Source organism: Macaca fascicularis, chromosome 3, assembly GCF_037993035.2.
Source record: "Macaca fascicularis isolate 582-1 chromosome 3, T2T-MFA8v1.1".
Taxonomy (NCBI): Eukaryota; Metazoa; Chordata; class Mammalia; order Primates; family Cercopithecidae; genus Macaca; species Macaca fascicularis.
In genome coordinates this window covers 49,656,620-49,681,414 of record NC_088377.1, presented here as the reverse complement: position 1 = coordinate 49,681,414, position 24,795 = coordinate 49,656,620, and the positions used below count along the sequence as shown (strand labels likewise).

The 24,795-nt window shown below is 48.4% G+C and overlaps 1 protein-coding gene across 1 annotated transcript in view; it reads right to left on the bottom strand.

Moving 5' to 3' along the window:
• Positions 1 to 24,795, bottom strand: part of MUC17 (mucin 17, cell surface associated) — a 40,845-nt gene that overhangs the window by 14,445 nt on the left and 1,605 nt on the right. Inside the window, exons 2-12 of the mRNA XM_065541736.1 lie at positions 15,960 to 16,061; positions 13,562 to 15,577; positions 12,113 to 13,207; positions 10,376 to 11,935; positions 8,789 to 9,496; positions 6,494 to 8,440; positions 5,615 to 6,145; positions 5,003 to 5,437; positions 4,129 to 4,831; positions 3,582 to 3,774; positions 377 to 3,413 (exon numbers count right to left, since the gene is read on the bottom strand). Coding sequence (XP_065397808.1) covers positions 377 to 3,413; positions 3,582 to 3,774; positions 4,129 to 4,831; positions 5,003 to 5,437; positions 5,615 to 6,145; positions 6,494 to 8,440; positions 8,789 to 9,496; positions 10,376 to 11,935; positions 12,113 to 13,207; positions 13,562 to 15,577; positions 15,960 to 16,061 — 12,327 coding nt within the window. The remainder of the gene's footprint in view (positions 1 to 376; positions 3,414 to 3,581; positions 3,775 to 4,128; positions 4,832 to 5,002; positions 5,438 to 5,614; positions 6,146 to 6,493; positions 8,441 to 8,788; positions 9,497 to 10,375; positions 11,936 to 12,112; positions 13,208 to 13,561; positions 15,578 to 15,959; positions 16,062 to 24,795) is intronic.

Genomic DNA, 24,795 nt, shown 5'->3' with positions numbered 1-24,795 from the left:
ATGGAATACTATGCAGTCATAAAAAACGATGAGTTCAAGTCCTTTGTAGAGACATGGATGAAGGTGGAAACCTTCTGAGCAAACTATCGCAAGGACAGAAAACCAAACACTGCATGTTCTCACTCATAGGTGGGAACTGAACAATGAGATCACTTGGACACGGGGCGGGAAACATCACACACCAGGGTCTGCTGTGGGGTGGAGGGATGAGGGAGGGATAACATTAGGAGAAATACCTAATGTAAATGATGAGTTAATGGGTGCAGCAAACCAGCATGGCACATGTACACATATGTAACAAACCTGCATGTTGTGCACATGTACCCTAGAACTTAAAGTATAATTTAAAAAAGGGAAAATTCAAGAAATCACTTACATGTTGTGGTTGTTGGCACAGTAGTTGAGGTGGGGGTGCTCTTAATTGTAGAAGTAGTCGTGGGGACAGTGGTGGTGGTCACCGTGGAGGAGGAAGCAGTCCTTGTGCTGGGTTTTGGCCCAGTGGTCATGGTAGTGACAGTCTCAGGGATCACAGCCGTGGAGGAGGCAGAGGTTGTTGGAGGTGTACTGGAGTGAGCAGGAGGAAATATAGGTGGGATGGTGTGAGAAGTGATTGTTGACGGCCTGCTGGATTCTGATGAAGGGGTCACAGGATGGGTGGTGACAGAAGCAGAGGTGTGAGGTGTACTGGCTGCAGAAAGTGTTGATGCAGAAGTAGTGGAGCCTCTGCTGGTTGTGCTGGGGGCAGTAGACATGGTCACATATGTGAGAGGGGCTGCAGTAGTCATTGCAGTTGTTGTAAATTCCTTAGTAGTTGAAAAAGATGTGGTGGTACTACTAGTAGAGGTTGATGGTGTGTTTAATTCTGTGGAAGTTATCACAGGGGTAGATACAGCACCAGTTGTTGCAGGAATGACATCAGAGGTAGAACTGGTGACAGAAGTGGTGGGAATAAAAATGGTTGTCCCAGGTGTGCTTCCTTCTGTGGTCATTGATACAGATCTGGTGGTGGCTACAGGAATGGTGGGAGTTGAGGCAGCTTCAGTAGAAGGGGTAAAAGTTGTTCTTGTGTCAAGAGGAGGTGTTGAAGGTGTGCTGGCCTCAGTAAAGCTAGTTGGAGGTGTGGTGCTAACACGAGGAGTTGTTAATGGAGTGCTTCTTTCACTGGTAGTTGAAATATGTATGGTAGTGCCTTTGGCAGGTATGGAGGATGAACTGGCTTTGGTAGAGGTGAGCAAAGGTGTGCTGGTATCACCAGGAGGTGTTGAAAGTGTGCTGGCCTCAGAAGGACTCGTCACAGATATAGGGCTGAGGAGAGTTGTCAGTAAAGTGCTTCTTTCACTCGTAGTTGACACAGGCATGGTGGTGCCTTCAAGAGTTGTAGGAGATGAACTTCCTTCAGAGGCAGTGGTCACGGACATGCTGGTGTCAACAGATGATATGGAAGGGGTGCTACTCTCAGGAAACCTCGTTACAGGGGTGGAGCTGATAAGAATAGTGGTCCCAAGGGTGCTGATTTCCGTGGGTATAGACACAGACATGGTGGTACTGTCAAGAGTTGCAGAAGATGAAATGGCCTCAGTAGAAGTGGTCACAGGTGTGCTGGTGTCAACAAAAGGTGTTGAAAGGGTGTTACCCTCAGAACTGGTCACATGTGTGCTGCTGACAGTAATAGTTGTTAATGGAGTGCTTCCTTCACTAGGAGTCAAGATTGGCATACTGGTACCTTCAGGAGTTGTAGGAGATGAACTGACTTGGGTAGAAGTGGTCACAGGTGTGCTGGTGTCAACAAAAGGTGTTGAAAGGGTGTTACCCTCAGAACTGGTCACATGTGTGCTGCCGACAGGAATAGTTGTTAATGGAGTGCTTCCTTCACTAGGAGTCGAGATTGGCATACTGGTACCTTCAGGAGTTGTAGGAGATGAACTGACTGGGATAAAAGTGGTCACAGGTGTGCGGGTTTCAACAGAAGGTGTTGAAAGGGTGCTACCCTGAGAACTGGTCACACGTGTAGTGCTGCCAGGAATAGTGGTTAATGGAGTGCTTCCTTCACTAGGAGTAGAGATTAGCATAGTGGTGACTTCAGGAGTTGTAAGAGATGAACTGACGGGGGTAGAAGTGGTCACAGGTGTGCTGGTGTCAACAGAAAGCGTTGAAAGGGTGCTGCCCTCAGAACTGGTCACACGTGTGGTGCTGACAGGAATAGTTGTTAATGGAGTGCTTCCATCACTAGGAATTGAGGTTGGAATACTGGTACCTTCAGGAGTTGTAGCAGATGAACTGACGTGGGTAGAAGTGGTCACAGGTGTGCTGGTGTCAACAGAAGGTGTTGAAAGGGTGCTGCCCTCAGAACTGGTCACACGTGAGGTGCTGACAGGAATAGTTGTTAATGGAGTGCTTCCTTCACTAGGAGTAGAGATTGGCATGGTGGTGACTTCAGGAGTTGTAGGAGACGAACTGACTTGGGTAGAAGTGGTCACAGATGTGCTGGTGTAAACTGAAGGTGTTGAAAGGGTGCTGCCATCAGAACTGGTCAGATGTGTGGTGCTGACAGGAATAGTTGTTAATGGAGTGCTTCCCTCACTAGGAGTCGAGGTTGCCATACTGGTACCTTCAGGAGTTGTAGCAGATGAACTGACTTGGATAGAAGTGGTCACAGGTGTGCTGATATCAACAGAAGGTGTTGAAATGGTGCTACCCTCAGAACTGGTCAGACTAGTAGTGCTGACAGGAATAGTTGCTAATGGAGTGCTTCCTTCACTAGGAGTAGGGATTGGCATGGTGGTGATTTCAGGAGTTGTAGCAGATGAACTGACGTGGGAAGAAGTGGTCACAGGTGTGCTGGTGTCAACAGGAGGTGTTGAAGGTGTGCTAGGATCAGAATTGGTCACCGATGTGGTGCTGACAGGCAAAATTGTTAATGGAGTGCTTCCTTCACTAGGAGTAGAGATTGGCATACTGGTACCTTCAGGAGTTGTAGATGAACTGACTTGCGTAGAAGTGGTCATAGGTGTGCTGGTGTCAACAGAAGGTGTTGAAAGGGTGCTGCCCTCAGAACTGGTCACATGTGTGTTGCTGACAGGAATAGTGGTTAATGGAGTGCTTCCTTCACTAGGTGTAGAGATTGGCATGGTGGTGATTTCAGGAGTTGTAGGAGATGAACTGACGTGGGTAGAAGTGGTCGCAGGTGTGGTGGTGTCAACAGAAAGTGTTGAAAGGGTGCTGCCCTCAGAACTGGTCACACGTGTGGTGCTGACAGGAATAGTTGTTAATGGAGTGCTTCCTTCACTAGGAGTCGAGATTGGCATGGTGGTGACTTCAGGAGTTGTAGGAGATGAACTGACGTGGGTAGAAGTGGTCACAGGTGTGCTGGTGTCAACAGGAGGTGTTGAAGGTGTGCTAGGATCAGAAATGGTCTCCGATGTGGTGCTGACAGGCAAAATTGTTAATGGAGTGCTTCCTTCACTAGGAGTCAAGATTGGCATACTGGTATCTTCAGGAGTTGTAGGAGATGAACTGACTTGGGTAGAAGTGGTCACAGATGTGCTGGTGTAAACTGAAGGTGTTGAAAGCATGCTGTCCGCAGAACTCGTCACAGGTGTGGTGCTGACAGGAATAGTTGTTAATGGAGTGCTTCCTTCACTAGGAGTCGAGGTTGCCATACTGGTACCTTCAGGAGTTGTAGGAGATGAACTGACTTGGGTAGAAGTGGTCACAGGTGTGCTGGTGTCAACAGAAGGTGTTGAAAGGGTGCTGCCCTCAGAACTGGTCACATGTGTGGTGATGACAGGAATAGTTGTTAATGGAGTGCTTCGTACACTAGGAGTTGAGATTGGCATGGTGGTGACTTCAGGAATGGTAGGAGATGAAGTGACTCGTGTAGAAGTGGTCACAGGTGTGCTGATGTCAACAGAAGGTGTTGAAATGGTGCTACCCTCAGAACTGGTCAGACTAGTAGTGCTGACAGGAATAGTTGCTAATGGAGTGCTTCCTTCACTAGGAGTAGGGATTGGCATGGTGGTGATTTCAGGAGTTGTAGCAGATGAACTGACGTGGGTAGAAGTGGTCACAGGTGTGCTGGTGTCAACAGGAGGTGTTGAAGGTGTGCTAGGATCAGAAAGGGTCACCGATGTGGTGCTGACAGGCAAAATTGTTAATGGAGTGCTTCCTTCAGTAGGAGTCGAGATTGGCATACTGGTACCTTCAGGAGTTGTAGGAGATGAACTGACTTGGGTAGAAGTGGTCATAGGTGTACTGGTGTCAACAGAAGGTGTTGAAAGGGTGCTGCCCTCAGAACTGGTCACATGTGTGGTGCTGACAGGAATAGTGGTTAATGGAGTGCTTCCTTCACTAGGTGTAGAGATTGGCATGGTGGTGATTTCAGGAGTTGTAGGTGATGAACTGATGTGGGTAGAAGTGGTCGCAGGTGTGGTGGTGTCAACAGAAAGTGTTGAAAGGGTGCTGCCCTCAGAACTGGTCACACGTGTGGTGCTGACAGGAATAGTTGTTAATGGAGTGCTTCCTTCACTAGGAGTCGAGATTGGCATGGTGATGACTTCAGGAGTTGTAGGAGATGAACTGACGTGGGTAGAAGTGGTCGCAGGTGTGGTGGTGTCAACAGAAAGTGTTGAAAGGGTGCTACCCTCAGAACTGGTCACACGTGTGGTGCTGACAGGAATAGTTGTTAATGGAGTGCTTCCTTCACTAGCAGGGGAGATTGGCATGGTGGTGACTTCAGGAGTTGTAGGAGATGAACTGATGTGGGTAGAAGTGGTCACAGGTGTGCTGGTGTCAACAGGAGGTGTTGAAGGTGTGCTAGGATCAGAAATGGTCTCTGAGGTGCTGCTGACAGGCAAAATTGTTAATGGAGTGCTTCCTTCACTAGGAGTCAAGTTTGGCATACTGGTATCTTCAGGAGTTGTAGGAGATGACCTGACTTGGGTAGAAGTGGTCACAGATGTGCTGGTGTAAACTGAAGGTGTTGAAAGCATGCTATCCGCAGAACTGGTCACAGGTGTGATGCTGACAGGAATAGTTGTTAATGGAGTGCTTCCTTCACTAGGAGTCAAGATTGGCATGGTGGTGACTTCAGGAGTGGTAGGAGATGAACTGACTTGGGTAGAAGTGGTCACAGGTGTGCTGGTGTCAACAGAAGGGGTTGAAAGCATGCTGCCCGCAGAACTGGTCACACGTGTGGTGCTGACAGGAATAGTTGTTAATGGAGTGCTTCCTTCACTAGGAGTCGAGGTTGCCATAGTGGTACCTTCAGGAGTTGTAGTAGATGAACTGATTTGGGTAGAAGTGGTCACAGGTATGCTGGTGTCAACAGAAGGTGTTGAAAGGGTGCTGCCCTCAGAACTGGTCACATGTGTGGTGCTGACAGGAATAGTTGTTAATGGAGTGCTTCGTACACTAGGAGTAGAGATTGGCATGGTGGTGACTTCAGGAGTTGTAGGAGATGAACTGACTCTTGTACAAGTGGTCATAGGTGTGCTGGTGTCAACAGCAGGTGTTGAAGGTGTGCTAGGATCAGAAAGGGTCACCGATGTGGTGCTGACAGGCAAAATTGTTAATGGAGTGCTTCCTTCACTAGGAGTCGAGATTGGCATACGAGTACCTTCAGGAGTTGTAGGAGATGAACTGATTTGGATAGAAGTGGTCACAGGTGTACTGGTTTCAACAGAAGGTGTTGAAAGGGTGCTACCCTGAGAACTGGTCACACGTGTAGTGCTGACAGGAATAGTTGTTAATGGAGTGCTTCCTTCACTAGGAGTAGAGATTGGCATGTTGGTGACTTCAGGAGTTGTAGGAGATGAACTGACTTGGGTAGAAGTTGTCACAGATGTGCTGGTGTAAACTGAAGGTGTTGAAAGCATGCTGTCCGCAGAACTCGTCACAGGTGTGGTGCTGACAGGAATAGTTGTTAATGGAGTGCTTCCTTCACTAGGAGTCGAGGTTGCCATACTGGTACCTTCAGGAGTTGTAGCAGATGAACTGACTTGGGTAGAAGTGGTCACAGGTGTGCTGGTGTCAACAGAAGGTGTTGAAAGGGTGCTGCCTTCAGAACTGGTCACATGTGTGGTGCTGACAGGAATAGTTGTTAATGGAGTGCTTCGTACACTAGGAGTTGAGATTGGCATGGTGGTGACTTCAGGAATGGTAGGAGATGAAGTGACTCGTGTAGAAGTGGTCACAGGTGTGCTGATGTCAACAGAAGGTGTTGAAATGGTGCTACCCTCAGAACTGGTCAGATTAGTAGTGCTGACAGGAATAGTTGCTAATGGAGTGCTTCCTTCACTAGGAGTAGGGATTGGCATGGTGGTGATTTCAGGAGTTGTAGTAGATGAACTGACGTGGGTAGAAGTGGTCACAGGTGTGCTGGTGTCAACAGGAGGTGTTGAAGGTGTGCTAGGATCAGAAAGGGTCACCGATGTGGTGCTGACAGGCAAAATTGTTAATGGAGTGCTTCCTTCACCAGGAGTCGAGATTGGCATACCTTCAGGAGTTGTAGGAGATGAACTGACTTGGGTAGAAGTGGTCATAGGTGTGCTGGTGTCAACAGAAGGTGTTGAAAGGGTGCTGCCCTCAGAACTGGTCACATGTGTGGTGCTGACAGAAATAGTGGTTAATGGAGTGCTTTCTTCACTAGGTGTAGAGATTGGCATGGTGGTGATTTCAGGAGTTGTAGGTGATGAACTGATGTGGGTAGAAGTGGTCGCAGGTGTGGTGGTGTCAACAGAAAGTGTTGAAAGGGTGCTGCCCTCAGAACTGGTCACATGTGTGGTGCTGACAGGAATAGTTGTTAATGGAGTGCTTCCTTCACTAGGAGTCGAGATTGGCATGGTGGTGATTTCAGGAGTTGTAGGAGATGAACTGACGTGAGTAGAAGTGGTCGCAGGTGTGGTGGTGTCAACAGAAACTGTTGAAAGGGTGCTGCCCTCAGAACCGGTCACAGGTGTGGTGCTGACAGGAATAGTTGTTAATGGAGTGCTTCCTTTACTAGGAGTCGAGATTGGCATGGTGGTGATTTCAGGAATTGTAGGAGATGAACTGACGTGAGTAGAAGTGGTCACAGGTGTGCTGGTGTCAACAGGAGGTGTTGAAGGTGTGCTAGGATCAGAAATGGTCTCCGATGTGTTGCTGACAGGCAAAATTGTTAATGGAGTGCTTCCTTCACCAGGAGTCGAGATTGGCATACTGGTATCTTCAGGAGTTGTAGGAGATGAACTGACTTGGGTAGAAGTGGTCACAGGTGTGCTGGTGTCAACAGAAGGTATTGAAAGGGTGCTGCCCTCAGAACTGGTCACATGTGTGGTGCTGACAGGAATAGTTGTTAATGGAGTGCTTCCTTCACTAGGAGTCGAGATTGGCATGGTGGTGACTTCAGGAGTGGTAGGAGATGAACTGACTTGGGTGGAAGTGGTCACAGGTGTGCTGGTGTCAACAGAAGGTGTTGAATGGGTGCTAGCCTGAGACCTGGTCACACGTGTGGTGCTGACAGGACTAGTGGTTAATGGAGTGCTTCCTTCACTAGGAGTAGAGATTGGTATGGTGGTGACTTCAGGAGTTGTAGGAGATGAACTGACGTGAGTAGAAGTGGTCGCAGGTGTGGTGGTGTCAACAGAAACTGTTGAAAGGGTGCTGCCCTCAGAACCGGTCACAGGTGTGGTGCTGACAGGAATAGTTGTTAATGGAGTGCTTCCTTCACTAGGAGTCGAGGTTGCCATACTGGTACCTTCAGGAGTTGTAGCAGATGAACTGACTTGGATAGAAGTGGTCACAGTTGTGCTGATATCAACTGAAGGTGTTGAAATGGTGCTACCCTCAGAACTGGTCAGACTAGTAGTGCTGACAGGAATAGTTGCTAATGGAGTGCTTCCTTCACTAGGTGTAGGGATTGGCATGGTGGTGATTTCAGGAGTTGTAGCAGATGAACTGACGTGGGAAGAAGTGGTCACAGGTGTGCTGGTGTCAACAGGAGGTGTTGAAGGTGTGCTAGGATCAGAATTGGTCTCCGATGTGGTGCTGACAGGCAAAATTGTTAATGGAGTGGTTTCTTCACTAGGAGTCAAGATTGGCATACTGGTATCTTCAGGAGTTGTAGGAGATGAACTGACTTGGGTAGAAGTGGTCACAGATGTGCTGGTGTAAACTGAAGGTGTTGAAAGCATGCTGTCCGCAGAACTCGTCACAGGTGTGGTGCTGACAGGAATAGTTGTTAATGGAGTGCTTCCTTCACTAGGAGTCGAGGTTGCCATACTGGTACCTTCAGGAGTTGTAGCAGATGAACTGACTTGGATAGAAGTGGTCACAGGTGTGCTGGTGTCAACAGAAGGCATTGAAAGGGTGCTGCCCTCAGAACTGGTCACATGTGTGGTGCTGACAGGAATAGTTGTTAATGGAGTGCTTCGTACACTAGGAGTTGAGATTGGCATGGTGGTGACTTCAGGAATGGTAGGAGATGAAGTGACTGGTGTAGAAGTGGTCACAGGTGTGCTGATGTCAACAGAAGGTGTTGAAATGGTGCTACCCTCAGAACTGGTCAGACTAGTAGTGCTGACAGGAATAGTTGCTAATGGAGTGCTTCCTTCACTAGGAGTGGGGATTGGCATGGTGGTGATTTCAGGAGTTGTAGCAGATGAACTGACATGGGTAGAAGTGGTCACAGGTGTGCTGGTGTCAACAGGAGGTGTTGAAGGTGTGCTAGGATCAGAAAGGGTCACTGATATGGTGCTGACAGGCAAAATTGTTAATGGAGTGCTTCCTTCACCAGGAGTCGAGATTGGCATACCTTCAGGAGTTGTAGGAGATGAACTGACTTGGGTAGAAGTGGTCATAGGTGTGCTGGTGTCAACAGAAGGTGTTGAAAGGGTGCTGCCCTCAGAACTGGTCACATGTGTGGTGCTGACAGAAATAGTGGTTAATGGAGTGCTTTCTTCACTAGGTGTAGAGATTGGCATGGTGGTGACTTCAGGAGTTGTAGGAGATGAACTGACGTGAGTAGAAGTGGTCGCAGGTGTGGTGGTGTCAACAGAAACTGTTGAAAGGGTGCTGCCCTCAGAACCGGTCACAGGTGTGGTGCTGACAGGAATAGTTGTTAATTGAGTGCTTCCTTTACTAGGAGTCGAGATTGGCATGGTGGTGATTTCAGGAGTTGTAGGAGATGAACTGACGTGGGTAGAAGTGGTCACAGGTGTGCTGGTGTCAACAGGAGGTGTTGAAGGTGTGCTAGGATCAGAAATGGTTTCCGATGTGGTGCTGACAGGCAAAATTGTTAATGGAGTGCTTCCTTCACCAGGAGTCAAGATTGGCATACTGGTATCTTCAGGAGTTGTAGGAGATGAACTGACTTGGGTAGAAGTGGTCACAGGTGTGCTGGTGTCAACAGAAGGTATTGAAAGGGTGCTGCCCTCAGCACTGGTCACATGTGTGGTGCTGACAGGAATAGTTGTTAATGGAGTGCTTCCTTCACTAGGAGTCGAGATTGGCATGGTGGTGACTTCAGGAGTGGTAGGAGATGAACTGATTTGGGTGAAAGTGGTCACAGGTGTGCTGGTGTCAACAGAAGGTGTTGATTGGGTGCTAGCCTGAGACCTGGTCACACGTGTGGTGCTCAGAGGACTAGTGGTTAATGGAGTGCTTCCTTCACTAGGAGTAGAGATTGGCATGGTGGTGACTTCAGGAGTCGTAGGAGATGCATTGACTTGGATAGAAGTGGTCACAGGTGTGCTGGTGTCAACAGAAGGTGTTGAAGGGGTGCTGCCCTGAGAACTGGTCACACGTGTGGTGTTTAGAGAAATAGTTGTTAATGGAGTGCTTTTGTCACTAGGAGTAGAGATTGGCATGGTGGTGACTTCAGGAGTCGTAGGAGATGCATTGACTTGGATAGAAGTGGTCACAGGTGTGCTGGTGTCAACAGAAGGTGTTGAAAGGGTGCTGCCCTCAGAACTGGTCACATGTGTGGTGCTGACAGGAATAGTTGTTAATGGAGTGCTTTGTACACTAGGAGTTGAGATTGGCATGGTGGTGACTTCAGGAATGGTAGGAGATGAAGTGACTGGTGTAGAAGTGGTCACAGGTGTGCTCATGTCAACAGAAGGTGTTGAAATGTTGCTACCCTCAGAACTGGTCAGACTAGTAGTGCTGACAGGAATAGTTGCTAATGGAGTGCTTCCTTCACTAGGAGTAGGGATTGGCATGGTGGTGATTTCAGGAGTTGTAGGTGATGAACTGATGTGGGTAGAAGTGGTCACAGGTGTGCTGGTGTCAACAGGAGGTGTTGAAGGTGTGCTAGGATCAGAAAGGGTCACCGATGTGGTGCTGACAGGCAAAATTGTTAATGGAGTGCTTCCTTCACCAGGAGTCGAGATTGGCATACCTTCAGGAGTTGTAGGAGATGAACTGACTTGGGTAGAAGTGGTCATAGGTGTGCTGGTGTCAACAGAAGGTGTTGAAAGGGTGCTGCCCTCAGAACTGGTCACATGTGTGGTGCTGACAGGAATAGTGGTTAATGGAGTGCTTCCTTCACTAGGTGTAGAGATTGGCATGGTGGTGATTTCAGGAGTTGTAGGTGATGAACTGATGTGGGTAGAAGTGGTCGCAGGTGTGGTGGTGTCAACAGAAAGTGTTGAAAGGGTGCTGCCCTCAGAACTGGTCACACGTGTGGTGCTGACAGGAATAGTTGTTAATGGAGTGCTTCCTTCACTAGGAGTCGAGATTGGCATGGTGGTGACTTCAGGAGTTGTAGGAGATGAACTGACGTGAGTAGAAGTGGTCGCAGGTGTGGTGGTGTCAACAGAAACTGTTGAAAGGGTGCTGCCCTCAGAACCGGTCACAGGTGTGGTGCTGACAGGAATAGTTGTTAATGGAGTGCTTCCTTCACTAGGAGTCGAGATTGGCATGGTGGTGACTTCAGGAGTTGTAGGAGATGAACTGACGTGGGTAGAAGTGGTCACAGGTGTGCTGGTGTCAACAGGAGGTGTTGAAGGTGTGCTAGGATCAGAAATGGTCTCCGATGTGTTGCTGACAGGCAAAATTGTTAATGGAGTGCTTCCTTCACCAGGAGTCGAGATTGGCATACTGGTATCTTCAGGAGTTGTAGGAGATGAACTGACTTGGGTAGAAGTGGTCACAGGTGTGCTGGTGTCAATAGAAGGTATTGAAAGGGTGCTGCCCTCAGAACTGGTCACATGTGTGGTGCTGACAGGAATAGTTGTTAATGGAGTGCTTCCTTCACTAGGAGTTGAGATTGGCATGGTGGTGACTTCAGGAGTGGTAGGAGATGAACTGACTTGGGTGGAAGTGGTCACCGGTGTGCTGGTGTCAACAGAAGGTGTTGAATGGGTGCTAGCCTGAGACCTGGTCACACGTGTGGTGCTGACAGGACTAGTGGTTAATGGAGTGCTTCCTTCACTAGGAGTAGAGATTGGCATGGTGGTGACTTCAGGAGTCGTAGGAGATTCATTGACTTGGATAGAAGTGGTCACAGGTGTGCTGGTGTCAACAGAAGGTGTTGAAAGGGTACTGCCCTCAGAACTGGTCACATGTGTGGTGCTGAGAGGAATAGTTGTTAATGGAGTGCTTCTGTCACTAGGAGTAGAGATTGGCATGGTGGTGACTTCAGGAGTTGTAGGAGATGAACTGACTTGGGTAAAAGTGGTCACAGATGTGGTGGTGTCAATCGAAGGTGTTGAAAGCATGTTGCCTGCAGAACTAGTCACAGGTGTGGTGTTGACAGGAATAGTTGTTAATGGAGTGCTTCCTTCACCAGGAGTCGAGGTTGGAATACTGGTACCTTCAGGAGTTGTAGCAGATGAACTGACTTGGATAGAAGTGGTCACAGGTGTGCTGGTGTCAACAGAAGGTGTTGAAAGGGTACTGCCCTCAGAACTGGTCACACGTGTGGTGCTGAGAGGAATAGTTGTTAATGGAGTGCTTCTGTCACTAGGAGTAGAGATTGGCATGGTGGTGACTTCAGGAGTTGTAGGAGATGAACTGACTTGGGTAGAAGTGGTCATAGATGTGCTGGTGTCAATCGAAGGTGTTGAAAGCATGTTGCCTGCAGAACTAGTCACAGGTGTGGTGTTGACAGGAATAGTTGTTAATGGAGTGGTTCCTTCACTAGGAGTCGAGGTTGGAATACTGGTACCTTCAGGAGTTGTAGCAGATGAACTGACTTGGATAGAAGTGCTCACAGGTGTGCTGGTGTCAACAGAAGGTGTTGAAAGGGTGCTGCCCTCATAACTGGCCACACGTGTGGTGCTGACAGGAATAGTTGTTAATGGAGTGCTTCCTTCACTAGGTGTAGAGATTGGCATGGTGGTGACTTCAGGAGTTGTAGGAGATGAACTGACTTGGGTAGAAGTGGTCACAGATGTGTTGGTGTCAACAGAAGGTGTTGAAAGGGTGCTGCCCGCAGAACTAGTCACACGTGTGGTGCTGACAGAAATAGTTGTTAATGGAGTGCTTCCAACACTAGAAGTTGAGATCGGCATGGTGGTGACTTCAGGAGTGGTAGGAGATGAACTGACGCGGGTAGAAGTGGTGACAGGTGTGCTGGTGTCTACAGAAAGTGTTGAACGGGTGCTGCCCTCAGAACTGGTCACACGGGTGGTACTGACAGGAATAGTTGTTAATGGAGTGTTTCCTTCACTAGGAGTCGAGGTTGGAATACTGGTACCTTCAGTAGTTGTAGCAGATGAACTGACTTGGATAGAAGTGGTCACAGGTGTGCTGGTGTCAACAGAAGGTGTTGAAAGCATGCTGCCCGCAGAACTGGTCACACGTGTGGTGCTAACAGAAATAGTTGTTAATGGAGTGCTTCCTTCACTAGGAGTCGATATTGGCATCCTGGTACCTTCAGGAGTTGTAAGAGATGAACTGACTTGGGTAGTAGTGGTCACAGGTGTGCTGGTTCCAACAGAAGGTGCTGAAAGCATGCTGCCCGCAGAACTGGTCACACATGTGGTGCTGACAGGAATAGTTGTTAATGGAGTGCTTCCTTCACTAGGAGTCGAGATTGGCATACTGGTACTTTCAGGAGTTGTAGGAGATGAACTGACTTGGATAGAAGTAGTCAGAGGTGTGCTGGTGTCAACAGGAGGTGTTGAAGGTGTGCTAGGAATAGAAATGGTCACCGATATGTTGCTGACAGGCATAATTGTTAATGGAGTGCTTCCTTCACTAGGAGTTGATATTGGCATGGTGATAACTTCAGGAGTTGTATTAGTTGAACTAGCCTGAGTAGAAGTAGTCACAGGTGTGCTGGTGTCAACAGAAGGTGTGGAAAGTGTGCTAGCGTCAGAACTGGTCACATATGTGCTGCTGAGGGGCATAGTTGTTAATGAAGTGCTTCCTTCACTTGGAGTAGACTTAAGAATAGTGGTGAAGTGAAGAGTTGCTGGAGATGAACTGGCTTGAGTAGAAGTGGTAACAAGAGTTTTGGAGCCAAAAGGAGTTGTTGAAGGGGTGCTAGCCTCAGAAATGGTCACTGGCGTGGGGTTGACAGTAATACTTGTTAATCCAGTGCTTTCTCCACTAGGAGTTGAGGTTGACATGATGGTACCTTCAGCACTTGTAGGAGATGAATTAGCTTCAGTAAAAGTGGTCACAGGTTTGATGGTGTTAACAGGAGATGTAGAAAGGGTGCTAGGCCGAGAACTGGCCACCGGCGTGGTACCGAAAGGCACAGCTGTCAATGGAGTGTTTCCTTCACTGGTAGGTGAGATTGGCATGCTGGTACCTCCAGCAGTTGCAGGAGATGAACTGGCTTCAGAGGAAGTAGTGACAGGTGTGCTGGTGTCAACAGGAGTTGTTGAAAGGGTGCTAGCCTCAAAACTGGATGCCAGACTGGTGCTGACAGGTATACTTGTCAATGGAGTGCTTCCTTGCCTAGGAGTTGAGGTTGGTATGCTGGTAACTTCAGCAGTTGTAGGGGAAGAATTGGATTCAGTTGAAGTGGTCACAGGTGTGCTGGTGTCAATAGGACTTGTTGAAAGGGTGCTAGCCTCAGAATTGACCAGCAGTGTGGTGCTGACAGGCATACTTGTTACTGGAGTGCTTCCTTCACTAGGAGATGAGGTTGACATGCTGGTACCTTCGCCAGTTGTAGCAGATGAAGTGGCTTCAGTAGAAGTGGTCACAGGAGTGTTGAAGTCAACAGGAGTGGTTGCAAAAGTGCCAACCTCAGAACTGGCCAGCAGTGTGGTACTGACAGGTATACTTGTTAATGGAGTGCTTCCTTGACTAGCAGTTGAGGTTGGCATGCTGGTACCTTCAGCAGTTGTAGGAGATGAACCGGCTTCAGTTGAAGTGGTCACAGGTGTGCTGGTGTGAACAGGAGTTGTTGAAAGGGTGCTAGCCTCAGAACTGGCCACCTGCGTGGTGCCCACTGTCATACTTGTTAATGGAGTGCTTCCTTCACTAGGAGTTGAGATTGGTATGCTGCTACTTTCAACAGTTGTACGAGGTGAACTGGCTTCGGTGGAGGTGGTCACAGGGGTGCTGCTGTCCATAGGAGTTGTTGAAAGTGTGTGAGCTACGGAACTGGCCACCAGCGTGGTGCCCACTGTCATACTTGTTAATGGGATGCTCTCTTCACTAGGAGTTGAGATTGGTATCCCGCTGCTTTCAGCAGTTGTATGAGGTGAACGAGCTTCACTAGAAGTGGTCACTGGTGTGCTGGTATCAACAGGAATTGTTGAAAGGGCGCCAGCCTCAGAACTGGCAACCGGCGTGTTGCTGACCACCAGACTTGTTAATGGAGTGCTTTCTTCACTAGGAGTTGAGGTTGGCATGCTGGTACCGTCAGCAGCTGTAGGAGATGAACTGGCTTCAGTGAAAGTGTTCCCAGGTGTGCTGGTGTCAAGAGGATTTGTCGAAAGGGTGCTAGCCTCAGAACTGGCCACCAGCGTGGTGCTGACAGGCATAATTGTTAATTGAGTGCTTCCGTCACTAGGAGTTGAGGTTGGCATGCTGGAACTTTCAGCACTTGTAGGAGAAGAACTTGCTTCAGTAGAAATGCTCACAGGTGTGCTGGTGTCAACAGGAGTTGTTGAAAGGGTACTAGCCTCAGAAGTGGCCACAGGCGTGGTGCTGACAGGCACAATTGATAATGGAGTACTTCCTTCACTGTCAGTTGATTTGGGCATGGTGGTGCTTTCAGGAATAGTAGGACATGAACTGGCCTGAACAGAAGTGGTCAGAGGTGTGCTCGTATCAACCACAGGTGTTAAAGACGTGCTCGCCTCTGAACTGCTCTGAGGTGCAGTGCTGACCAAATCCGTTGTTGATGAAGTGCTTTCTTCAGTCAGTGTTGACATGCACATGTTGGTGCCTTCGGGCGTTTTAGGAGATGAAGTGTCTTCAGTAGAACCGGGGAAAGGTGTAGTGGCATCACTGGTAGATTCCGAAGTTTTTATGATTTGTGTTCGTGTCCTCCTGTCACTGGAGACACCAGAAGTGTCTGAATCCACACTGTACTCAATCAAGGTCATCTCAGGGTTGGCGCTGTCTCTCAAAGATATTCCTTGCTCCACGAAGTTTGTAGGTGTTGTGCCTATGGTGATGTTCGCCACAGAACCTGTTTAAGATACAATGATGTTTTCTTTAGGAGTTTCTTCGGGTTCTCTATGTCAGGAGTGATTGTTTCAGTTGGGCTTTTTACTGAAAATGTGTTCAGATGAGTGATGTCATTATTCATTTTCAGGATGAAGTGGAATCAGTTTCTCCAGTGTTTTAGTCTCTCCTGCCCTCCCTTCTACACTGTTAGGAATTGAACTCAACCTGCACCCCCTTTCTTCCACAGTCCCTGCTTGGGTGATTCCATGCCTGCCCATAATTCCTGGCCCCAGATCACAAGCCATCACACACTAAAATGTGGCAGCTTCACCAGCCTGGCAGGGGTCGCTCTAGCCCTTTTGCAGGTAAGCCATCTTCCCAGATCTTGGAGTCCGTTGCCTTACCTTTCTCAAAGCTCTGAGACAGCTGCTGGCACTGAGGGTCCCAAAGGTCCCCTTGGGAGATGCACCCTCCTCCATCCCACACAGCCCTGTTCGCACTGAGGTCTGAAAGAGACAAAGGGAAGTTAGTTTCCCAGAGTCACGATCCTCCTTCATTCTCTTGAAGCCTCTGAGTCTCTACTCCCTGCCCTGGAAAGTCCCTGGTCCCTGAACCAGCTTGCTGATTTCAGTTCAAAATCAGCCATGAGGATCCTGACCCAGAAAGTAAAGCAAGAAGATGGGGCAGGGGGTTTGCTCCCCAGGCTGGGAGAGGTCCAGCAATGTCAAATTGTGCAGGTGGCATGTGCCCGTAGTTCCAGCACTTTGGGAGGCTGAGGGGAGTGGATCGCTTGAGCCCAGGAGGTCAAGGCTACAGTGAGCTATGATTGCACCACCGCACTCCAGCCTAGTTGACAGAGTGAGACCCTGTCTCTACAAAATTTTATAAAAATTAGCTGGGGATGGTGGCACGCGCCTGTAGTCCCAGCTACTCGGGAGGCTGAGGTGGGAGGATCATTTAAGCCCAGGAGATCATGTTTATAATGAGCTATGATGGCACCACTGCACTCCAGCCTGGGTGACAGAGTGAGACCTTGTCTCTAAAATAAATAAATAAATAAACAAATAAATAGATATTTTTTAAAAGAGAGAATATGACCTGTTAGAATATCATGCTAACAGACTGGGCATGGTGGCTCATGCCTGTAATCCCAACACTTTGGGAAGCTGAGGCAGGCGGATCACAAGGTCAGGAGTTCGAGACCAGCCTAGCCAATATGGCAAAACCCTGCCTCTACTAAAAACACAAAAATTAGGGCATGGTGGCATGTGCGCCTATAGTGCCAACTGCTTGGGAGGCTGAGGCATAAGAATCACTTGAACCTGGGAGTCAGAGGTTGCAGTGAGCCGAGATCACACCACTGTACTCCAGCCTGGGTGACAGCGCAAGACTCAAAAAAAAAAAATAAAATAAAATAAATGCCCACATTGTAATCGCAATTTGAAATATATAAGTGAGTGGTTGATTTAGATTTGTGATTTTCCATTAGAATCTTATAAGGTTGTAAACTGTTAAAACATTTAAAAGAATTTAAGATTCAACACATGTAAACATTTAATTAGACTCGTAGAACCATCTACGTGTGGGGAAGTTTTAAAAAATGTACATTTAATTTATTAGATTTATGGAATTTCTTAAGTAATCGGGAAGTTTAATTTATGAATTTAATGAAGTTTAATTTATGAATCAGACAACTGAAGTCCTTCAATAGAAAATAAAATGTACAGTCACATATTCTTAGCTAGAAAAATTATTTTAAAAAGACAAGAATGATTCATGTCAGATGTTGTGAATGTCGCCTTGTTTGGTGCTGGGAATTTTTGCATTCCGTTTTTCTTTTATTTATTATTATTATTATTTGAGACAGAGTCTCGCTCTGTTAGCCAGGCTGGAGTGCAGTGGCACGATCTCGGCTCACTGCAACCTCTGTCTCCCAGGCTCAAGCAATTCTCCTGCCTCAGCCTCTCGAGTAGCTGGGATTACATGCACGCGCCACTACCCGGCTAATTTTTGTATTTTTAGTAGAGACGGGGTTTCACCATGTTGGCCAGGCTCGTCTCAAACTCCTGACCTCAGGTAATCCACCCGCCTTGGCCTCCCAAAATGCTGGGATTGCAGGCGTGAGCCACCGTGCCTAGCCAATTATTTAAAAGTTTTTTTTTTTTAGAGACATGGGTCTCACTATGCTGCCCAAGTTGGTCTTAAACTCTGGGCCTCAAGGGATCCTCCTGCCTCAGCCTCCCAAAGTGCTGGCATTACAGGTATGAGCCACCACATCCAGTCCAAAATAGTTTCTATAACTGTGTTCTGTATGTGCAATAATTCAATAAAAACATGGAAAAAATGTGTATATAAACAAACAGAACTTCTAGAGATAAAAAAAATACACCAGATGGGATTAAGGACAGATTAGACATTGAAGAAGAAAATGAATAATGATGTGAAGGGATGGCAATAGAAACTATCCACATTGAAAGATGTAAAGAAAAAATGAGCCGGGCGTGGTGGCTCTTGCCTGTAATCCCAGCACTTTGGGAGGCCAAGATGGGCAGATCACAAGGTCAGGAGTTCGAGACCAGTCTGGCAAATATGGTGAAACCCTGTCTCTACTAAAAATACAAAAATTAGCCGGGCTTGATGGCATACACCTGTAGTCCCAGCTACTCAGGAGGCTGAGGCAGAATAATCACTTGAACCGGGAGGTGGAGTTTGCAGTGAGCTGAGATCATGCCACTGCACTCCAGCCTGGGTGACAGAACAAGACTCCATCTCAAAAAAAAAAAAAAAAATTAAAAAAAAATAATTTAAGGGTGGGGTGCAGTGGCTCACGCCTGTAATCCCAGCACTTTGGGAAGCCCAGACAGGCAGATCACTTGAGCCCAGGATTTCGAGACCAGCCTGGGCAACATCATGAAGCCTCCATCTCAACAAAAAGTACAAAAATTTGCTGGGCATGGTGGCGTGCACCTGTAGTACCAGCTACTTGAGAGGCTGAGGCAGGAGAACTGCTTGAGCCTGAGAGGTGGAGGTTGCAGTGAGCTGAGATTGCATCACTGCACTCCAGCCCAGGCAATGGAATGAAACCCTGTCTAAAAAAAAAAAAAAAATTTCTCTTTTACAGATTATCAGTGAGTGTTGGAACAACACTCACTGATATATTAAGCAGCCTAATATATACGAGTACGTAAAGGCAAGGAGAAAAAGGGGTAACTAAAAAATATGTGAAGAAACAATGGCCCCAACTTTTCAAACTTGATAAAAACTATAAGCCAACAGCTCCAAAAAGTTCAAAATCCCCAAACACAAGAAACATGAAGAAAACTACCAGGGTACTCAGATTCTACAGATATTAAAATGGAGATCTGTAAACAACTTTATGCCAATAAATTTGACAACTTAGATGAAATGAACAAATTCTCTGGAAGACACAAACTAGAAAAGCTCACTCGAGAATAAATAGATTGGCCAGGCATGGTGGTTCATGCTTGTAATCCCAGCCCTTCAGGGGACCGAGGGGCAGTGGATCACTTGAGATCAGGAGTCCGAGACTAGCCTTAGCAATAGAGAGAAAGCTCATCTCTATAAGAAATATAAAATATAAAAATTAGGGCTGGGCATCGACCCTAGGTGACCCATCCCCAACCTCACTTACTACCTTTCATCCCACTGGGATCTTGCAAATTAATGTAATTTAATATAATATGATTTCTTTTTATTACTTTTAATGTAGCAAGATGGGGTCTTGCTACATTGCCCAGATGGTCTCAAGCTCTGGGTCCAAAGTGATCCTCCTGCCTCAGCCTCCCCAAATGCTGGAATTACAGACATGAGCCACTGTGTCTGGCATATTATCTTTCAATAATGAAAAAATAAAATAGGCTGGGCGTGCTAGCTCACACCTGTAATCTCAGCACTTTGGGAAGCCAAGAGGGGAGAGCTGCTTGAGGCTATGAGTTTCAGACCAGTCTCGGAAACATAGCAAGACCTTGTCTTTCCCCAAAATCAAAAAAACTAGCTGGGCGTGGTGGTGCGCGCCTGTAGTCCCAGCTGCTCAAGAGGCTGAGGTAGGTGGATCACTTGAGGCTACAGTTTGAGATCAGCCTAGGCAACATGGCGAGATACTACCGCTATTAAAAAAAAAAATTAACCAGGTGTGGTGGTGCATACCTCTAGTCCCAGCTAATCGAGAGGCTGAGTGGGGAAGACCACTTGAGCCCAGGAGTTCAAGGCTGCAGTGAGCTATGATGGCGCCACTGCACTCCAGCCTGGGCAACAGAGAGAGGTCATAGCTCTTAAAAACCACAAGCAGTCTTTGAACAAAGGGCCTTGCATGCCCATTTTGCTCTGGGCCCTAAAATTATGTAATCGGTTTCGTCTAGAACCAGCTGAGAGGTCTCACCCCCATTATCTCAGCACTATAAGCGGCATGAAGTCGCTTAGTCTGTGGGGTGCTGGTGGCCGGGGTCGGCTACCTAAGACAGAGTGTGCTAGGGATGGACAGGCAAGGCCGAGTGACCAAGGCCAACGAGGCCTCACGGCTCCCATAGCCAGCCCTCCTTATGGCAAAGCCAGGCCATCGGCCCAGGCCCACAGCAGAACTTCCTGGAAACAGTACACTCCTGTCCCTGCCTGGGCCTAGCCCCTGCAGGTAAATCCAGGCAGATATAGGAGGCCAAGGGCTCCCCGTGACCATCTTCACTCCACTGTGCTCAGTAGGCTCTGACCCACTGACCCTAAGAGGTGGGAAGAGGGTTTAGTGAGAGGGAAGTAAGAAGACTTTGCAGGGGTGAGTATAGGAGATAAGGAGAGAGAAGGGACTGGGCCTTGGACAGTGTTATTGGGGTGAGGCCCACGCACAGCAAACACTCAGTTCCGTAATATCCACTGTGTGGGCTCCTCCATAACTGCTTTCTTTTATTTTTATTTTTTCTTTCTTTGTTTTTTTGAGACAAGGTCTTAGTGTTAGTCGGGCTGGAGTGCAGTGGTGCGATCGTGGCTCACTGCAATCTCCGCCTCCTGGGTTCAAGCAATCCTTCGACTTCAGTCTCCCAAGTAGCTGGGACTACAGATATGCGTCACCATGCCCAGCTAGTTTTTGTTTTGGACAGAGAGTCTTGCTCTGTCACCCAGGCTGGAGCGCAGTGGCATGATCTTGGCTTGCCGCAACCTCCACCTCCCAGGTTCAAGTGATTCTCCTGCCTCAGCCTCCCGAGTAGCTGAGATTACAGGCACACACAACCATACCTGGCTAAATTTTTTGTACTTTTAGGAGATACGGGGTTTCACCATGTTGGCCAGGCTGGTCTCCTGACCTCACATGATCCGCCTGCCTTGGCCTCCCAAAGTGCTGGGATTACTGGCATGAGTCACTGCACCTGGCCTATATTTTTTGTAGAGACGGGCTTTCACCATGTTAGCCAGGCTGGTCTTGAACTCCTGGCCTCAAGTGATCTGCCTGCCTCAGCCTCCCAAAGTGCTGGGATTACAGGTGTGAGCCACCATGCCCAGCCTCTTTTTTTTTTTTTTTTTTTTTTTTTCTTGAGATGGGGTCTCCCTCTGTTGCCCAGGCTGGAGTGTAGTGGTGCAAACATGGCTTATTGCAGCTTCTACCTCCTGGCCTCAAGTGATCCTCCTACCTCAGCCTCCCAAGTAGCTGGGACCACAGACGCACACCACATTGCCTAATTTTTAAATTTTTTTTGTAGAGATAGAAGTCTCCCTGTGTTGCCCAGGCTGGTCTCAAACTTCTGGGCTCAAGCGATCCTCCCACCTCAGCCTCCCAAAATGCTGGGATTCCAGGCATGAGCCACCCACGCCTGGTCCTCTAATTGTTTTCATGTTGGCTCTGTTCTCCCCAACCCCATTAATTTTTTCTCTTTTTTTAGAGACGTGGTCTCCGTCTGTCACCCAGACTGGAGTGCAGTGCTCAGGTGGGGTGCTGGTGGCCTCCCCACTGGAGGGCCATGGGAGGTGGGAGGATCGGGTGGAAGAGAAGGAGGCAGAAGCAGCTGGGGTCACACACCCCTGCCTTCTCCTCACTGGTTTCCTCCCTTGCTGTTTTTTCCAGCTAATAGCAATTTCTTTTTTCTTCTTCTTTTTCTTTTTTCTTTCTTTTTTTTTTTTTTTTTGAGATAGAGACAGAGTCTCACTCTGTTGCCCAGGCTGGAATGCAGTGACCATCTCTGCTCACTGCAACCTCTGCCTCCCAGGTTCAAGTGATTGTCATGTCTCAGCCTCCTGAGGGGTTGATATTACAGGCTTGTCACACCATGCCCAGCTAATTTTTCCATTTTTAGTAGAGACGGGGTTTTGCCAAGTTGGTCAGGCTGATCTTGAACTCCTGACCTCAAGTGATCCACCCGCCTCGGCCTTCCAAAGTGCTGGGACTGCAGGCGTGAATCACTGTTCCTGGTCAGCAATTTCTTTTTTTTTAAAAAAAGACCAGCTCCCTCCCATCAAAAAGTGGGCAAAGGACATGAACAGACACTTCTCAAAAGAAGATCTACAAATGACCACCAAACATATGAAAAAATGCTCAACATCACTAATCACTAAGGAAATGCAAATTGAAACCACAATGAGATACAGAATATATCCCAGTCACAATGACCATATGACCATTATTAAAAAGCCAAAAAAAAAAAAACCAAAAAAAAACCAAATAGATGTTGGCATGGATGTGGTGAAAAGGGAACGCTAATACATTGCTGGCAGGAAGTAAATCAGCACAACCTCTATAGAAAACAGTATGGAGATTTCTCAAAGAACTCAAAGTACATCTGCCGTTTGATCCCGCAATCCCACTACTGGGTACCTAACCAAAAGAAAACAAGTCACTGTATCAGCCGGGCGCAGTGGCTCATGTCTGTAATCCCCGCACTTTGGGAAGCCAAGGCAGACAAATCACTTGAGATCAGCAGTTTGAGACCAGCCTGGCCAACATGGCGAAACACCCATCTCTACTAAAAATACAAAAATTAGCCAGGCGTGGCGGTGGGCACCTGTAATCCCAGTTACTCGGGAGGCTGAGGCAGGAGAATCATTTGAACCTGGGAGGCGGAGGTTGCAATGAGCCGAGATAGTGTCACTGCACTCCAGCCTGGGACAGAGTGAGACCTGTCTTAAAAAAAAAATAAAAACCAAAAATATATATATTTTTAATTTTGAAAGGTCTGCTCCCCACGGCCCACCCTGGCAGGGTCTCCCCTCATTCCTTTCTGCTGTCAGCTGAATTGAAACCCTAAACCCCAGTGCTCCAGAAGGTGGCCTTATTTGGAGATAGGGTCTTTGCAGGGGATCGAGTTAAACTGAGGTCACTAGCATGGGTCCCAACCCAACACAAAGACAGATACACCTACAGCAAGATGAGGTGAAGATGGAGGCGGGCCGGGCACAGTGGCTCAAGCCTGTAATCCCAGCACTTTGGGAGGCCGAGATGGGCGGATCACGAGGTCAGGAGATCGATACCATCCTGGCTAACACAGTGAAACCCCGTCTCTACTAAAAAATACAAAACTAGCCAGGCAACGTGGCGGGCGCCTGTAGTCCCAGCTACTGAGGAGGCTGAGGCAGGAGAATGGCGTAAACCTGGGAGGCGGAGCTTGCAGTGAGCTGAGATCCGGCCACTGCACTCCAGCCTGGGCAACAGAGCAAGACTCCATCTCAAAAAAAAAATGGAGGCGATGCATCTACCAGCCCAGGAAGGCCAGAGATTGCCACCAACCACCCGCAGCCAGGAGAGAGGCCTGGGACAGACCCTCCCCTGGCAACTTCAGAGGGAGCATGGCCCTGTGACGCCTCGGTTTTAGATTTCCGGCCTCCAGGACAGCGAGGCAATCCATTTCTGTTGTCCTAAGGCACCAAGATTGCAGTACTTTATAATGACAGCCCCAGGGAGCAACAAATACAGTTTTTTCTGGTCGCCTGTGGTTGCAGGGGTGGGTTTGAGGCAAGGAGAGTTAGTGCAGATTCCTGGAAGGCTCCCTGGAGGAGGTGGGTGTTTTTGGTTTTTTTGGAGACAGAGTCTCACTCTGTCATCCAGGCTGGAGTGCAGTAGTGCAATCACAGCTCACAGCAGCCTCGACCTCCCAGGCTCAAGAAGTCCTCCCACCTCAGCCTTCCAGGTAGGTGGGACACAGGCATGCACCACCATGCCCAGCTACTTTGTTGTGGAGATGGGGTCTTGCTATGTTGCCCAGGACGGTCTCAAACTCCTAGGCTCAAGTGATCCTTCCACCTTGGTCTCCCAATAGGCCTGGGATTATAGGCATGAGCCACCGCACCAGGCCTGGGAGGGGAGCCTTGTTGATGGGAGTAGGGAACTGAGGTAGACATTTGAAGTTTCCTTAGAATCTCTCAGGAGGGTACCGGGCGCAGTGGCTCATGCCTGTAATCCCAGCACTTTGGGAAGCCGAGGCAGGTGGATCACCTGAGATTCCGAGTTCAAGACCACCCTGGCCAACATGGTGAAACCCTGTCTCTACTAAAAATACAAAAATTAGCTGGGTGTGGTAGCGTGTACCCGTAATCCCAGCTACTCGGGAGGCTGAGGCAGGAGAATTGCTTGAACCCGGGAGGTGGAGGTTGCAGTGAGCTGAGATCATGCCACTGCACTCCAGCCTGGGTGGCTGAGACAAAGACTGAGACTCAGACTGAGTATTTGACTGAGACTGAGACAGAGACTGAGACTCAGACTGAGTTTTTGAGACAGAGACTGAGACTCTGTCTCAAAAAAAAAAAAAAAAAGGAAAGAAAGAAAGAAAAGAATCTCTCGGGGACAAGAATGGGATGGTGATGGAAGTGTTAGATGGGGAAAGAGCCCTAGACAGGGATGCGGGGAGGACAGAGGGATACCTGCCATGGACAGGTGACTGAGCACTCAGGCCTTGGTGGCCCTCATGCTGGGTGTGGGGGTGAGAGGGCATCTGTGACAGCAGGGCAGGGCTGGGCCAACAGACAGGACGTTGTGTTTTGTTGACATGCAATATAACCAGGTGATCTGCAGGGTGAGAGGGTGTGTCTGCTGGGAAGGACCAGGCTGAGGTCACTGCAGCTCTCTCTCTAGACCCACGCCCTGCCCTGGTATCCCCAGCCCCATGACTTGAGTGGGGGTGGGGCTATGAGTCCCTGGAGAGGGGACATGGAAAGGGTCAGTGGCTGCTCAAAGCTGGCCAGGGCCCCAGAGGACAGCCAATGCCAGTCGCAGAGACGGAGGAGCCACAGAATCCTGGAAAGCAGGAA